The sequence below is a fragment of the Epinephelus fuscoguttatus genome, linkage group LG14, assembly GCF_011397635.1.
Source record: "Epinephelus fuscoguttatus linkage group LG14, E.fuscoguttatus.final_Chr_v1".
NCBI classification, from domain to species: Eukaryota; Metazoa; Chordata; class Actinopteri; order Perciformes; family Serranidae; genus Epinephelus; species Epinephelus fuscoguttatus.
The window spans coordinates 42610353-42628300 of record NC_064765.1 but is presented as its reverse complement, the minus strand read 5'-3'; the positions used below and the strand labels follow the sequence as shown (position 1 = coordinate 42628300).

Sequence of the window (17948 nt, the reverse complement as noted above, 5' to 3'; positions counted from 1 at the left end):
AGCTGCTTTTGTCTTTTCTTTTGGTGTTTCATGTCAACACTCTGAATTGCCTTGTTGCTGAAATGTGCTTTATAATAAACTTGCCTTGCCTACTTCGGTCTGAAGCCAAGGATCTGCTGTTTGTAAAATTACACCAAACTTCAGGTGATTCATCAGCACCAACTGTTATCATTGTGAAATTCATAGTGTTAGAATGGAAAGTTTGACTAGCATTGCAATAATAAAGAAGTGGGGTGAGGCTTAGTAAAGAGTCAGTTACATATGTAATAGATATTAGAATTTGCAGTGTTTTCTTTTTAATTTTGAAGAAACTGGAGCTTGTCCTGTATGTGAATGTATCCTCATACTATCAAGTTAATACATTGTTTTTGTACGAACACACATGAACCAGCCACTTGTAAGAAACTCTGTAGAACCTTCTCATATGACAATAGTGATTTAGACTCCAAACATTCACAGAATTTAGAAAGAAAATGACAAAACATAGGAAAAAATGGAGCAACTGACTGTAGTTTATGTCACTGCACTGACAAAAACTGCTCTGATAGTGAGCCCAACGTCACTGTCAGTGGGCAACCAATGTGGCCGGTAATGTGGTGGTGTAGCTGAGGAGGAGTTTGATGTTTGGCCTGACTCTAGCTGCGGGCAAGTGAGGCAACAAGTACAGTTAATAGAATGGAGAGGCTTCCATATGGATGCAGGGCTGTGGAGCTACTGTTTGCATTGAGCAGAAAGAAAGGGCTGCTGGAGCTGGAGTTGGAGTTGAAGTTTGTGTTATAGTAGTCTAAATCAGGCTCAGATTTCAGGGAAGGTGTACCTTCGCATCCACGCTCAATCTGCCCGCTGCGAAACAAGGCATCATTGAGGAGATCCGGTAGGCGACCGTTGAGGTCTACTGATGCCAAACAGCCCTGGAAGCCCTCCCTGGAAGCCACCAGTTTAGGAAGGTTGCCATACATGCCTGGACCCAGTCCTGCAATGAATAGATCACCTGGAGCGTAGAACACATAGAGATACTGTGGGAGAAGAACAACAGAATTGTATCTCAAATATGTCTATATATAAATTCTGTCTTTATATATTAGTTTGTTAATGATCTGCGCCATTTTCATTTGTGTGGCTAAATTAAATTGAGAGGTATTTTATGAAGTAAATTATACATTACATATTATACTTCACTACACAGCAGCAATCCCCTGGACACATTTTTTTTGTAGTGACATGGTGTTACATTTCAGTATTGCTAACCAGTGTCATGCAAGTTACTTCCATTACATAGTATGTGTTACTTTTGTTTGGAAAGTAGTATGTTTACAATATGGCTGTCTATGCAGAATAATGCATTACTTATTACACTAGTTTTGCATTACTTTTACCAAAATAACCTCAGAGGTACAATCAGGCATTACAAAATGGAAGAGGGTCATGTTGTTTATAGTAGGTAGTCAAAGGACACAAAGCTCAAGTTTACTGTAGTTCAATCACAACAAATGGTGGCAACATATAGTACATCAGGAATGACACACACCAGGACACTGAAAACAGGCATTTGAATATAAAACAAACAACCAAACATTGAAATATAGCTCATCTTGTTTTGAAGCAGATTATGATAGTTTGGTCTGATATATTGTTAATGTTAAGTTTGCTGAAATATGCTTCCACTCTTTAAGTCATTCATGCCTTTGCGTTGTTCAAAATTGGTACAATGTTGTCTGAGGGTAATGTTCAGACATATCAACTTTTGAAAAGTTTTCTTTTTTATTTTAAAATCAAATGGCATGAATTTTAATTTTAAAGGCTTGAAATGTTTACACAAATATTGTATTAAATTAAATAATCACTGTCTTTTTTCATTTCTTAACATGATGGTACAGTATTGCTTAACGATAACATACCCAAAAGTGTATGGTTACTTTTTATGGATACATTTTTTAACAAAAAACATAAACATTTTTTTTCACAGCCTGCCTCATAATGGGTACCATAACACAAAAGACAAATGTTGAGGTTAGGAAACCAAACGCATAGGTGCAAATGAAACACCAACACACTGTCCTTGTCTCATACTACAAGACAAGTTTCAACATTGCTCCAATGTTTCTGGGGATGTGAATGGAAACACATCCAACATGCTAACCCACACTCTTAATCACCACTGCTTTCAAGCAGCCTTTTGTCACAGAAGCAGAACAGGTTATGCTGTAAACATTGTAGGTATATGAAAGGAAACACACTAAACATGCTAACGCACATTTGACAGCATACTCAGATGTGCCAATCACCAGCAGCCTTCAATGATGTACAGTATCACACATAAGTGAGTACTGTGCCAACCATTATTATCTAGCACTGCCTTAACCCTTTTGGGCATGGAATTCACCAGAGCTCACAGGTTGCTTCAGGAATCCTCTCCCACTCCTCCATGATGACATCATGGAGCAGATGGATGTGAAGACATCTTGCGCTACCCCACCTTCAGCTTGAGGATGGCCCACAGGTGCACAGGTGAGTTTAGGGCTGGATACATACTTGGCAAGTCCACCACCTTCACCTTCAGCTTCCTCAGCAAGGCAGTTGTCGTCTTCTAGGTGTGTTTTGGGTCATTATCATGTTGGAAAACTTGATAATGAAAACTTGCAGCCCAGTTTCTGAAGAGGGGCGATCATGCTCTGCTTGAAATTCATGTTTCACTAAATGAACCGAGCTCCCCAGAGCCAGCAGCACTCATGCAGCCCCAAACCATGATGCTGCCACCACTATACTTGACTGTAAGCAGCATGAGTGCTGCCGGCTCTGGGGAGCTTGGTTCATTTAGTGAAACATGAATTCCAAGCAGAGCATGATCGCCCCTCTTCGGAAACTGAGCAGCAATGCAGTTTTCCAACATGGTAATGACCCAAAACACACCTAGAAGATGACAACTGCTTTGATGAGGAAGCTGAAGGTGAAGGTGATGGACTGGCCAAGTATGTATCCAGCCTTCTAACTCACCTGTGCACCTGTGGGCCATCCTCAAGCTGAAGGTGGGGTAGCGCAAGGTGTCTTCACATCCATCTGCTCCATGATGTTGTCATGGAGGAGTGGGAGAGGATTCCTGAAGCAACCTGTGAGCTCTGGTGAATTCCATGCCCAAAAGGGTTAAGGCAGTGCTAGATAATAATGGTTGGCACACAAAATATTGACACTTTAGGCACAATTTGGACATGTTCACTGTGGGGTGTACTCACTTATGTTGCCAGCTGTTTAGATGTTGATGGCTGTGTTTTGAGTAATTTTCAGAGGAAGGTAAATCTATACTACTGTACTACTATACAAGCTGTACACTGACTACTTTAAGTTATATCAAAGTGTCATTTCTCTAGTGCTGTCCCATGAAAAGATATAATGAAATATTTGCAAAAATGGGAGGGGTATACTCACTTATGTGAGATACTGTAGCCTATAATCACCAACAAGACACAAAAATCTTAAGGGGATATTTTCTCTGTTGGAACACTGGCAGAAGTGGTTATGTAGATGAATAAAAAAATTAAAACACGTAATTTCAGGTGGTTATGTGCTACCTACATTGTACAAATCATATTAGTAACATGCTAAAATGACTTGTTACTGTTAAAAATACACTGAAATCAACCATAGTAAATACGTAACAAGAATTGGAAAAATAGAAAGCATAACCCATGCCATAAAAAGACACAATTTAATGTACAGTGAAAGTCATTGCAAATATTTTAGTAGTTCTAAATTACTATGTGTATGTATCAGAGGTGTCAGGTCTTTTGCATACCTTTCAGGTCCAGGTTCTTGGCCCCATTGATACTCTGGCTTGTGGCTGTAGTGTCTATTTTCAGTGTGTGGGTGTTGCTGTTGTCTCGTGTGATGGCTACATTGTGCCACTGGTTGTCATTCAGTGCCCTGTCACTTTTGCCCTTGATGAGGTTTGGCCCATTTCCAAGGTCAAAAACATAGTGGATGTATCTGCAAGAGAAAAGAGATATAGCTTCAGCAGCCCTAAACTAAAAGGCAAGTGATTTTTTTTAATGACTAACACACTTGATAAGAATTGTCATTAAGTCACTGCAGACAAACTGATTATTTGCGCAACTACAGTCAGTTTTTGATGACTTTGTAGCACTTGTCATTCCCTGCAGGTGGAATTCTCTAAAAATGTTTGCCATCCAACAATGCTGAAATTATTTCTCAAAACTCACTTGTTTTGATTTGACAGCTTTAATAACAGATATTCAAATAATAATCGTTAGTATATTCCTTAGATTATGATAGTTAAAGCCTTATCTTCATAACAGTGCAAAGAGCAGCACAGCAATGTGACAACTTGGTATTTCTCTGGCTTCCTAATTTTTTCTTTTTTTTTTTTCTTTTTTGCCCAGCATGGCATGTATGGCGCAAAGGTGGAAGAATAGGCGCAAATATGGGTTAACTTTAACCATTTAGGAAGAAGTATTCTGTTAAAAAGTATGTATGAAATGTTGCCCTGTCAATAGACTCTGATGAATCAGGTCTGACCATGATTCATTTCCTAGACCAGTGGTTCTCAACCTTTTTTCAGTGATGTACACCCTGTGAAATATTTTTTCAGCCAAGTACTCAATAGCCAGCGCAAAGCATTTTTGGTTGGAAAAAAAGATGTAATACACAGTACAGTGCGATCAGTGTCTGTTTTATTAAACTTTGTAACTAGGCGCTTTCAAATTTCAAACATTGAAAAAACATCAATAAAACATTTACAACTCAATGGGGATAACATTGCTTATTTGTAGTGGTCTCTCTTGAACTATTTGGAAATAAAAAGATATAAAAATAACTAAATACTCATTAAAAAAAGAAATAATTATTATTATAATGATTATTATATTATTAATTATTAAGTGCCCTCTTTTGGGATCATAATAAAGATCTGTTCTCAAACTGAACTCATGAACTTAATTATAGCTAAATCAACACTTCTTCTCAAAACTCAAAAAGAAATATTAACTTGATTTTAAGTTAAAAATTCACTCAAAATTAAAAATAAAAATATCTATCATCTTAAATATCTTCTTTAAGGATAAAAAGAAGACTGATCTTAAATTTACAAACTGTCAACACTGAAGATTGCATTGTTGCATTGAATTGAGTGCTTTTGCATTTACATTTCAGTGAGAAATTTGTGCTTGTGCTTCACTGAGGATCTTTGTCAGTCTTGGTGGCAGGGAAGCAACTGCTGTGATCAAGCTCTTCTCCAGGCACAGTCTATTTTTTTGCTTTATTTGATCACAGTCAATGCAGAGAAGGACGCCCACATAAATGTGTGGAGGCAAAGGGTAGTAGCTGCTCCAAAGCTTTCTATCCCAGGTTAGGGTGCTCCTGCTTCACACACACCCAAAACTGTGTGAGTGTGGATGTGGCAAACTTCATCTGAAGGCCACAGTCAGATGACACTTCTAGGAGTTTTTCCTGATAACTGACAGGTAGCTTGCTTCAGCTTGTTTCCACTTGCTTCGGACAAGAGAAATGGGTTTCTCACCCAATCCAGCTGTGCAGATTTCTCCTCCATGTCAGGAAAGTAGGAATGAAAATCCTGTTCAAATGTTCCACTATGACCGACTTGACTGAAGCTCTCTCCACGTCCTCACTGGAGAGAAAATCATCCACCTGAGGAAAGCTGGTGGAATCCCCCTGCGCAGAGGCCCTTCTCCACAGCTCTGCTTTCTTCAGGAAGCCACCCACCTTGTCAAACAGGTTTAAAATGCTGGTGTCCTTGCCCTGCAGAGACATATTCAGTTAGTTCAGTTTGCTGAATTTATCTGCCAGATAGCACAGCTTTGCACGCCAGTCTGTGTCCTGGAATAACGTGGCATGGGGAGATGCTCAATCAGAAAGGTGTGTACTTCAGATCGTTATTCCAACAGCCGGTTGAGTATTCTCCCTCGAGAGAGTCAGTGCATTTCTGTGTGCAGCAGGAGTCGTGTGTGTTCAGCTCCCATGTTTTCACAGAGGCGGTGAAACAGGCATGCATTAAGTGGCCTTGACTTTATGAGGTTGATCACTTTGATGCTGTCATTCAAAACGTCATGTTACATAGGGCTTATTTTCTTGGACACCAATGCTTCCCTGTGTATGACACAGTGAGTCCACTTCATGTCGGGGTTTTCTTTTTTAATGCGTCCTCTCGCGCTGCCCATCATTAATGCTGCTGCGTCCATGCAGATGTGGCTGCAGGATTTCCAGTTCATGCCGTTTTCACAGGAGAAGGTGTTAACAACATCAAAAATGTCCTCTGCTGTTGTTTTCCCCTCCAAAGTTTTGCATAATAATATGTGTTCATAAATGTTGTCAGTATGTATCTCACAAAAGCAACAAGTTGTACATTTCCACTGACATCTGTGGATTCATCCAGCTGGAATGAAAAAGAGTCGCTAAGTTTTCCCACCAGTGCTTTGGCTGATGTCATGGAGGCTTTCCTGACTCCACTGGGTGTGGTTACATGATGGCTTCTCATTCAGAATGAAATAAATCTGAATGAAATCATTCAGAATCAAAGTTTGTCCGGGTAGTTTACATGGGAAATATTCATTCCAAATTAGGGTTTACACGCCTTTTAATCACCTTTATTCAGGTCTGCGCAAGGTTTGGGGCAGGGAAGATTTCTGACTGGATATGGGGCAGGGCAGATGTTACGTGTTTACGTTTACCAGAAGAAAACACTTTAGTTCTCATTCCGGATAACAAGATGCTTGACGACACCATTCTTAGTGCCCTTTTTGGGCTTGTTTTGCTTATATTCTTGAAGCAGCAGTACAACAACAACCTTGTTCTGCTAATGCTTCCTCTGTTGAGGAGGAGAAGGGAGGTAGAAGGTCGAAGAAGGGAGACAGAAGACTGCTCCGCACCATCTCTTGGTTGTAGAAGCTGCCATCTTGTTGCGCACGCTATATACGTCATTGCGCAAGAAAGGCAAGGAAACGAGCACGCGCAGAAAGACCGGAATGAACTTAAAGAGGAATGAGTGTATATAAGTGCAAGAAATTCTTTCATTCGGAATTAGAAACAAAATACTCCAGCCCCTTACATCGGAATGAATTTTCAATCTAATTGGCCATTTTCATTCCGAATTAGGTGTTGACAAGATCACTTTTAATAGGAATGAACTTTCATTCCGAATGAAAAGGGAATTAAACTGTCCATGTAAACGCATTGAATAATGTTTGAGTGATTCACAAGTGACGACAGATGGTGTGTCCCAGGTTGGGCCAAACCATCCTGGTATGGGGGAGACTCAGGGTTTTTAGGATAATGAAAGTGAATAGCCTACTGAATATAAAATTCAGTTTATGAACATACACTTATATTTTATTGAATATTTTTTAATAACTATTTTTTAAGGATTTTTCAGTGGATGCTAATTTTAAATATGTTTTCTAAAATCTCACATACCCCCTGGAGTGCCTTCATGTACCCCAAGGGTTACATGTACCCCATTTGAGAACCACTGTCCTCAACAAGTGCAAATTAAATAATTAAAATGCAAGTAACCACATCACTCTGCAACCAGAGAATACATTTAGGTTGGCATTAACCAAACTCAATGGTTAAAAAGTTAACCATTACTTGAATAATTAAAGTCAGTTTTTATCTACTCTGTCCATGCAGCCATTTGACAGCAGGAGGACAGATTTGTGAATAAAACTGCATCCCTCACTTTGAAATGTATTGCACTTTGGTGCTGTAATCATTCACAAGTAAAAGTCTACCATTCTAAATCTTATTCAAGTAAAAGTACAAAAGTGTTAGCATCAAAATTTCCTCAAAGTAACAAAAGAAAAAGTACTCATTAGAATGGCCCATTTGAGGACAATATATCATTGGATTGTGTTTGTTACTTTAATGTTGCCAGTGGTAAAGCTGGAGCTCATTTTATTTACTTTATATACTCCTGGGTATTAAGCAACTTAATTTATAAGTTGATATTTTGTATCAATACGGTGGCCGACAAGAACAAACGTGATGCAAATAGAGAAACGCACTGCAAATAGAGAAACGCACTGCATATAAGAAAACAAATGCAAAGGGAAAATGCTGCAAATACAGAAACATGCTGCATATACAGAAACGCGCTGCATATGAGAAAACAAATGCAACGGGAAAACGCTGCATATACAGAAACGTGCTGCATATACTGAAACGCGCTGCAAATAGAGAAACGCACTGCATATAAGAAAACAAATGCAAAGGGAAAATGCTACAAATACAGAAACGTGCTGCATATACAGAAAAATGCACCGCAAATAGAGAAATGCACTGCATATGAGAAAACAAATGCAACGCGAAAACGCTGCATATATACAGAAACGTGCTGCATATACTGAAAAGCGCTCCAAATAAGAAAACAAATGCAAAAAGAAAACGCTGCATATTTACTCATACAATGGAAGTACTCCAGACCTTTAGGGGCAGAGCTGAGCTTCCACCCGAGAGACAGACGAGTGAGCGAGAAGAAGAAAGTTATGTTTGGAGAAAAGTTGGAGCCGGGACAGGCAACACAGAAAGGTACGTATTCTTTTTTATTTTTCTTTCTTTCTTGTTTTTCACATGTGGCCCTCATCTTTTATTCTATAATGAAAGTGAAGCTGATTTACACAGCTGACATTAGCGTACTAGAGACGAGTAGTGTATCCGTAGTAGTAATGTTAGCTAACGTTACTGTAACTAACGTTACTTTCTGGGACACCCCAGGGATTTAATTGCATTTAACGTTTATTTTCGACCTCGTCTCCACATATGATTCTATACTTTATTGATCAGTGATGGGCTTTTGAATAAGAAGAAGGTGGAGAGAGGTGAAAGGGAGAGCAGAGAAGGTGTGTAAAAAGCAATATAACAGGCAGAGGTGCAGAGGGCAAAATGAAGATAAAGGGATAGTTTGACATTTTGGCAAATTCGCCTATTGCGAATCCCAATAGTCATATGAGTAGGTACATTACCTTTAATTATCAGTGCCTGTTGTTTTGAGATCGGTGGGGCAGAGCTGCCTGCTGCTCGGAGCACAAAATGGAGGTGAACGGTACAGCCCCCTCTCTCCCTCAAAACCAATCAAATACACCATCAAATGACTCCCAAACACTCTTGTGGACAACTTGTAGCTTACACATTCACCACGCTATGAAATAATAATGTAATATTACGAGATAGAGTTGTTTTGAAGTCAAATGCACAGCCGGAACTACATTCCAGACATACAGTACTTGCTGGGCGGAGTGATTTCAAACAGCGCATGTTTAGTGCAGTTACTCCCGTCATCAAAACAACAAGTTTGTTGTGAAGAAGCCAGAATATACAGAGGAAGAGTTACAGGTTTTGGAAGAAGAGAGGCATGGATTGGTGGTGTAAATGTTGGGCTTATTGGCCACTTTATTAGGTACACCTGTGCAATCTAATACAATCCAATACAACAGTTCTGCCACACATTACGTTAGCAAAGCTTTTACATTTTCAGTTTTTGTTGACATTGTCAGAAAGGTGATTATTGGTGCTGGTGTACTGGAGTGCAATATATTGAAAAGTGTTCCTAATATTTTAGGAGGTGGCCAGTGGAGGTGGCCAGTGACTGTATGTTACATAGCCTACATATGTTGAGGGTGGGATGGGACGAGAGTACGCCTCAAAATAATCACCGGAACACAGGGAGAACATGCTAACTCCACACTCATAAATTACCACAACTCCTGGGGGAACAACAACATTAAGGGCCCTATTTAGATGGTCTGAAACGCAAAGCACCAGGCGTGCAGCGCATGGGCGTGTCCCAGTCACTTGCTAGTTAGACAGCGCTTTTTCAGACTGTGCGCCATGGCGGAGAGTCCAAAACGGTTGTACTTACTCTGTGAATTAGTCATGACTGTGTTTTGGGCGTATCATTCAATAAGCCAATCAGAGTGTCAAGTCTTATTCCCTTTAAAAGAGGCACGACTGGAGCACATGGCGGAGAGCTAGTTAGATGCTGGACCTACCAACTGGAAAGAGTGAACGTTTACAGCTGAGGAGACGATAAATGTATCTCTATATCGACTGTCCCGTCACATCTGATGTCAGATCAAAGGGGATTGGCACTGTTTGGCACGTGTTGCACGCGTAATGGAAACCCAACCTGATTTGATTAACACAGCTGCAAACTGTGTTAACTGTTCACATCCCTCTCAGCCAGCCACAAACAGCCACAGCATCAGATAGGGAGTATATGTTCAGCATCTGTCATCTTAGAAAAGCCAAAAGAAAAGAAACAGAGTGAGACTGTGAGAGAGAAAGACAGAGCGTGCGCACGAGAGAAATGCTGTCAACAAATTGTAAATTATTCAATTTATTTTATTTCAACCCGGGAGGTTAGAGAGCCCAGCTCCCTCTCCAGCATCCTGAACCCCCCCCCCCCCCCCCGCCTGAAGGTGCAGGAAGGACTGGTCCCCTGGCTGCACCCGGGCCCGTCTGGTCTGGCTGCGCGCTGGCTGCGGAGCTGGGTCATCCTCCTCCTCCTCCTCCTCCTGCCAAGATGATCTTCAGTTTTACGTTCTAAAAGCTTTTTTTTTACATATACATTTGTACTTGTAGGGCTATACGTTTCGTTTTTAGTTCACAGAAGCTAGTTATTGTTGTGTTTATGTCAAAATAAAGTTTATCAAATGTTTTCACATCTTTGATTTTCTGATTTACATGCCAAAATGATCACAATTCAAATGGGAAAGACAAGTTAATTTTACAGGCTATGCATCATCAGCCTGTGGAAGTCTGCTCGCAGTTCCGTATATTTGGACACTGCGAGCTTGGACCTCCCGGATTACGATGATCATTATTACTGCGATTAGATCATTCTGATTAATGACTGACCATTAAGACGTGTTTCTGATAAATATTTTAATGTGCACAATAATAACCTTTCACATTGTAATCATATTTTTATTTGTTATCTTTTGCATACGTGTGGCTGCTCCGTGTGTGTCTGAGCAGAGTGCATGCGCGTTGTGCACCTGCCTAGAGACACATATTGCTAACTTGTTTAACAACAAAATACTGCGCCATTGACTTTAGACCAGGTTTTTGTTGGTCACTGGCACATTTGCTTTTTACGTCATCTAACTAGCAATGCGCCATGACTGCGCCTGACCACTCCTCATTTTTAGACCAACACACCCAGAGAAGCGCAAGTTCATTTGCTAGTTAGACGAAGAGGGCGCAGGGCGTGAAAATGAGAACTGCGTCTGCATCTAAATAGCAATGACACTTGCGACATGGATTATGCACCCTCCGCCGTCCACTTTAGACCATCTAAATAGGGCCCAAAATGTTCCCTTGCAGTCTGTTTATTCCCAACAATGAGAAGTAATGCCACTTCACTAACGTTATATGCTCTGGGCAAGCACTTATCCATAACATAAACACAACATTTGCATTTTAGCCTTATTTACCATGCTTGGGTTGTAGGCTAATGGAGGTAACGTTACAGCAGAGAGATTGCTGAGCAAAATACACAACAATCACTTACCACGTCTGCTCGTTTTGTGACGCCGACAGATGGTATGGCAGTATCTTTCAAGAAAAGCATTTGAACCATTCCTGAGCTTCTACACTCCATCCTTTCACTGTAGTCCTCCGGTTAAAAATGGTTGGAGCAAACAAACATTTTCCGGACCGTTTCCACAGGCGTGTTGGGGTCGATGTCCAGCACAAATAGCCATTGTTTCATCCTGTCCGTATTTTTGGTTGGTACTACGCGAAACTTAACTCTGCTCCATGTCTTCGGCTTGTTATCGCAACCTTTTACAATCCATGTGTAAACCATGATTTACAACAACACTCTGTAAACTTTTCTCAAACTTTCTGATGCGTCCAGCTGACGATACCGCAAATACAAGGCTGTAAGCAATAACTACGGCACTGTCTCAGGTGTGTACTGTGTCACTCTGCCCACTGGTTTAGTCAAGAAAGCAGTTCAGAGTATTTGCTTCATGTGTTGTAATGTTACTTAATTATACATTATTATTTCATAGCGTGGGGAATGCGAAGCTATGTGTTTTCCACTAGACCGTTTGGGAGTCATTTGATGGTGTATTTGATTAGTTTTGAGGGAGAGAGGGGGCTATACCGTTCACCTCCATTTTGTGCACTGAGCAGCAGGCAGCTCTGCCCCACCAATCTCAGAACAGCAGGAACTGACAATTAAAGGTAATGTACCTACTCATATGACTATAGGGATTATGGCAATAAGCGAATTTGCCAAAATGTCGAACTATCCCTTTAAGCTGTGAAGAGATGACAACTCGATTGCAGGTAAATAACGGTGAGAGCACAGGGAGATGATAGTAATCAGATAATAATATTGTTTAAATATTTAGGAAAACTAAGTTAAGTTTAAGTTTATTTACTTTATTAATCCCCCTGAGGGGAAATTCAATGTTTCACTCTTGCTTGTCAATTACACACAGGTCCAAAAGACACACACATGCACAAACAGGACCTATACATGCACAAAATGGAGAGATGTCAGAGTGGGGGGGTTCGGTGCCTTGCCCAAGGGCACCTCGGCAGTGCCCAGGAGGTGAACTGGCACCTCTCCAGCCACCAGTCTGCGGTCCATATTTTGGTCCAGACGGGGACTCGAACAGGCGACCCTCCGGTTCCCAACCCAAGTCCCTGTGAACTGAGCTACTGCCGCCCAACTATCCACTGTCTCTGACATAACCTCGCCGACCTTGCAAACTCTCCTCTTTTTTCCCCCCACAGAGGTAACATTACTGTCCGTTCTGTGGATCTACTGTGACAGCTTCCCCAGGCTTTTGTTGTGTGTGCCGCAAAAACATTACATTTCTACAAGATGTGGCAAACAACCCACCAGAGGAGATGCCCACCACCAGTGCACATCCTAATGCACAGCCAAGCCAACCTGATGTCACAGAAATACATGAAATGACCATGACCTCTTGGTCATGACCTCAGCACGTCATGGGTTGAAATTACGTGCTGGTACCACGGAAACAATGCCAATGTAAAGTCAATTAGGATCCATTGTCGTGGTGTCCACACGGATTCCCTGATTCAACAACATCCTGTAGCTATACACACAAAAACACGAAAGTGTTCTTGATATTAAAACGGCAAATATATTACTCTGTTATAATTTCTCACCAATAATAATAATAATAATAATAATAATAATAACATGATAGTTCGGCTGTACTGGATATTTGATATAGGCCTATTCAAATATTCAGTCCCAAAAACACTGTTTCTACAGTCCTAGCCGAAATTAACCATCATCCTTACTTTTTCTTAACATAGTTCATCTAGGTGCAGTGTCATTACTAGTTCGGCTTTACTAGACATTTGATTTTTACGACTCTATTTTACAACAAGCCGCAAAAAACCTGCCATCCCCAAAATGCCGTTTTTAGAGTAGGTTGAGACCTTTCCAATGATGTATTTGGTTTAGCTCTACGACAAAGTTTTGATTTTTTTCATTTTTTTGGACACAAGCCATGCCAGGTGGAGTTTCAGAGAGCACTTTGAAGGCCCAGTGTATAAAATGATTTTTATTTGTTTCTTTGTTTTTTTTTTCTCTTTTGTACTGTGGATAGTTACTAAAATGAGTCATCCACAGAGAATACAATACTACTAAAAAGTAAACCAATAATAACAATAATGAAATAAGCAAAAATAATATTAAAATTATTTTGAAATTTTAAATTTTATTTACAGAGTGGAATGGTAGCCTAATAGACAACTTAGATACAATTTATTATTGTTTAGACACTATTTATTATTGCTTAGATACTATTTAGCCTATTATTGCTCTTACTTTTAGCATGTTCTACTTTTATCTACTGTAGGCTATATGTTTGAATTTATTTAATAACAAATTTATTTTATGTTAGGCCTGCATCTTAACATTTTATGCCATTTATCATAGTTTAGTTCTTAACTCCAGTGTTTCCTCAGTGGGAGCGTGTGCACCGGGGGGGACGGCCGCTGGTTCTGTGGCACTAGCTTGGGGTCCACGCTCCCCTGGTGGAGTGGAGGGTGGCCAGGTTGCCGCGGTGACCGCCTCCCGATGCATACAGTTTCATGTGATGGTGTTTCCTCTCTGGTTCTTCCGTGCTCAGCCTTATTTTTTTCTTCTTATTTATGTATTAGTGGCATTTGGATTCGGTTACGGCAGATGGACGGCAATCAGAAATGGAATGAAGTCCACACACAGCAGACAGTAGCTACAAAACAGTAGTGGAATGCATCCCATCCGCCCACAGCACAATGCTCTTAAAGCCTTATGCTATCAAAAGCTGGCAAAATACATTTATTTTATTTTATGGCCTTGACATTAACCTGTCATATTATTGAGTTATCAAGGACACTTCCGTGTTTTTTGAAAACAAGGTTAACATGAAGCTATTGAATCAGGGAATCCGTGTGTCCACCACAAAAAAGGATCCTAAATGACTTTACATTGGCATTGTTTCCGTGGTACCGGCACATAATTTCAACCCATTACATGCTGCCACCACGGAATGCAGTGTTAAGAGGTCGTGGTCATTTCACGTATTTCTGTGAGATCAGGTTGGCCAAGCACTTGTGCAGGTACATAGATCTGTAGTTGTAGTGCAGAAAAAAATAAGCAGTTAGAAGACTGTTTAAGAGTTCAAATTGTGTCCTTGTACTCAAATGGATCTTGGTACTGTCTTGCTTGCCTAATTCAGTTACAAGCATGTTAAATGTGTTTCAAAAGGACTTGCAAAGATCAATGATGCGATGCAATGCAATGCAATGTATGATAAGTCCCCTTTAAAAAAGAGTTAATAAAGGAGTAATGAATAAATATAAATATAATATAATATAAATTATTTTCATTGTAGCAGCAAGGTCTGATGTAGAGTCCTTTCTTAAATTTAGGGAAATAAAAGAGAGGGAGAGAAAGACATTATTTTCAAAGACACGTCTTAAGTCTAAAAAGGAACAGAAAACAGTGAAGGTATGCTCACACACCAGTGACCATGTAGACTCATGTAAAGTCAAATGACAGATTATATAGATGTGTTACATTTTATTGATTTCCATTTTCTTCTCTTTCTTTTGATGGAAATACTTCCAAATCAGATCTTCTTCTGTGGGGCTGTCCCATGTTAACCCTGACAAACAAAGTGAGAAAAAGAGAAAGAGACATTTTTCAGCAAGAACAGGCTGCAGCACATTATCCAGTCTGCAGAGAAGACCTTCAGCTGCAATCTGCGGTTTCTTGTGGACCTATACACATTGGGTCTCATTCTGCAAACAAATTTAGAACTTCCTCAGACCATGCGTATTCACAAATTATGACAGCCTGGCTGTCTTACAAAATATTGAAATTTGCCTTTTAACTAAATGTAAAGCATATCAAAACCACATTCATTAAAAAAACAAACTTTAATAGACCTCTTGGAAGTGTTTTTATGGTGGATTTATTTGATTTGATTTTCCTTGTTTTTAGAATTTTAATATAAATGTCATGATAATCTGTTTCCTGTGTTAGGCTCTTTTGTTTCATTTTTATGAATGTATTGTGTTATATTATTTAACATTATCATTGCTGTTATGTATTATTATCATCATAATCATCGTTGGGTGGAAGTCCTTGCTGGATGTAATCACATTCACCTTCATTTTTTTTATCCCACTCGTGCATATTTCCTATAATTGCGGTGAGCCTCTGATCTTGGATTATTGCAGCCAATGGAGTTTTTATTATGAGTAGCAAAAGTGTCTTTTCTGTCCTCCTCCTCGGACTCGATCAGTGCAGCGATGTGTCCGCGGTACAGAGTGAATGGGAAGAGGCGGCGGCACTCAGTGCTGATAGACAGCAGGAAAATCAGAGAAAACATTATTTCATGATTGTTTCACAGCGGTTCAGCTCTAAACACTAATAGATAATGTTTAATTTTATAACCCAAAAACTAATATCAAATTATTTATGATACGAGCTGTTAAAAGTCTGTAATGAATAAGTCTACAATATAATCATGACCTCTGTATTATACATTAAAAAATGTTCAGAAAAGTAGGCCTCCGAACTGAAACCTGGGGTGTCCCGCAAAGTAACGTTAGTTACAGTAACGTTAGCTAACATTACTACTACGGATACACTACTCGTGTATAACTCAAAGTCTCTAGCACGCTAATGTCAGCTATGTAAATCAGCTTCACTTTCATTATACAGTAAAAGATGAGGGCCACATGTGAAAAACAAGAAAGAAAAAAAATAAAAAAGAATACGTACCTTTCTGTGTTGCCTGTCCCGGCTCCAACTTTCTCTCCAAACATAACTTTCTTCTTCTCGCTCACTCGTCCGCTCCATATGTTGATACAGTCAGTTGTCTGTCTCTTGGGTGGAAGCTCAGCACTGCCCCTAGAGGCCTGGAGCACTTCCGTTGTATGAGTAAATATGCAGTGTTTTCTTTTTGCATTTGTTTTCTTATTTGCAGCGTGTTTCAGTACATGCAGCACGTTTCTGTATATGCAGCGTTTTCCCGTTGCATTTGTTTTCTCATATGCAGCGCATTTCTATTTTTGCAGTGCATTTCTGTATATGCAGCACATTTCTGTATTTGCAGCATTTTCCCTTTGCATTTGTTTTCTTATATGCAGTGCGTTTCTCTATTTGCATCGTGTTTGTCATTGTCGGCCACAGTATATCAATAATCTATATCTGCAAATTAAATAAAGCTGTAAAATAAATGTGGTGGAGTAAAAAGTACAAGATTTCCCTTTGATATGTAGTGGAGTAGAAGAATACAGTAGCACAAAATGGGAATACTACTAAAGTACAAGTACCGAGTACCAAAGTATAGAAGTACAGTACTTAAGTAAACATACTTAGTTACTTTCACCACTGTAGAGCACTTAAAAACACCCAAGAAACTAAAAATAACAAGCCTGCTATAACTTATTTTTTTGCCCACTTGGGGGCAGCAGAAACAATCACCTGTTAAGCTGATATGGCCAGCGTGCTAGCAAAGCAAGTCATCTACTACAGTGGAGATAGGTGGTTCGATCCCAAGCTCCTCCAGCCTGCATGTCAGAGTATCCTTGGGATGATCCCCAAATTGCCCCCAATGGCTGTTCCATCAGATTTTGAGTGTGTGTTAATGGTTTCTGAGTAGCAGGTGGCACCATGCATGGTAGCCTCATCCACCGGTCTGTGAATGGGTGAGAGTAGTGTGTGTAGTGTAAAAGACCTTTCAGTAGTCTAAAGACTAGAAAAGTACAGTCCATTTTTACACAAAGTTTGCAAGCTAACTTTCCAAGCAAAGGAGAACAAAGCCAAGTTATTGCCATGCTGTTAACTCTGTAAGGACAAAGAGACTAGATTCCTTTGACCTGCAACAGTGGAATACAGCACACAGGATTGCGACAGGAACCACAATTCTTCTAAGCCAGGCTTATCCACAACTGCCAGCTAACAACAAAGCAACACTTCCCTCCACTCCTGGACTGGTTACAAAACAACTGGGCATAGCATTAGCACAACAGTAAAGGCTACCTTTTGTCAAAGTATGGGTAACATAGTGATTTGATGTTTTTTTTTAGTAAGTTTTTATTGTTGTGACCTTTTTGTATTCAGGGTATTGGGTCGTTGGCTTTGCGAAGGCTAAGATGATGTTAGTTAGCTCATGATTCACACAGACAATGTCTTGCATGCAACTAAACATCCTTCAACTAACCAGGCACCTTTAGGTCACACACATATTCTCCAACTTGGCTTTTACACCAAGCTACACATGCAGAGAGGGAACTTAAAGTCTCCACTGATACAGTACATCTTCTTTTGTATTGACTGACCACATGTGGGGAGGCAGAGTGAAATAACACTCATTAAACTATATATCTTATCTATCTATCTATCTATCTATCTATCTATCTATCTATCTATC

The 17948-nt window shown here is 39.9% G+C and overlaps 1 protein-coding gene across 11 annotated transcripts in view; it reads right to left on the bottom strand.

The window, feature by feature from the left end:
• Positions 1-17948, bottom strand: part of nrxn3a (neurexin 3a) — a 735897-nt gene that overhangs the window by 230787 nt on the left and 487162 nt on the right. For all 11 annotated transcript variants that reach the window (XR_007450902.1, XR_007450903.1, XM_049596227.1 and 8 more), the window contains 2 exons: positions 3791-3981; positions 818-991 (listed from right to left, as the gene is read on the bottom strand). Coding sequence is in view for 9 of the 11 variants with exons in the window: in XM_049596227.1 (XP_049452184.1) it covers positions 818-991; positions 3791-3981 (365 nt within the window). In the remaining 2 variants the exon portion in view is untranslated. The remainder of the gene's footprint in view (positions 1-817; positions 992-3790; positions 3982-17948) is intronic.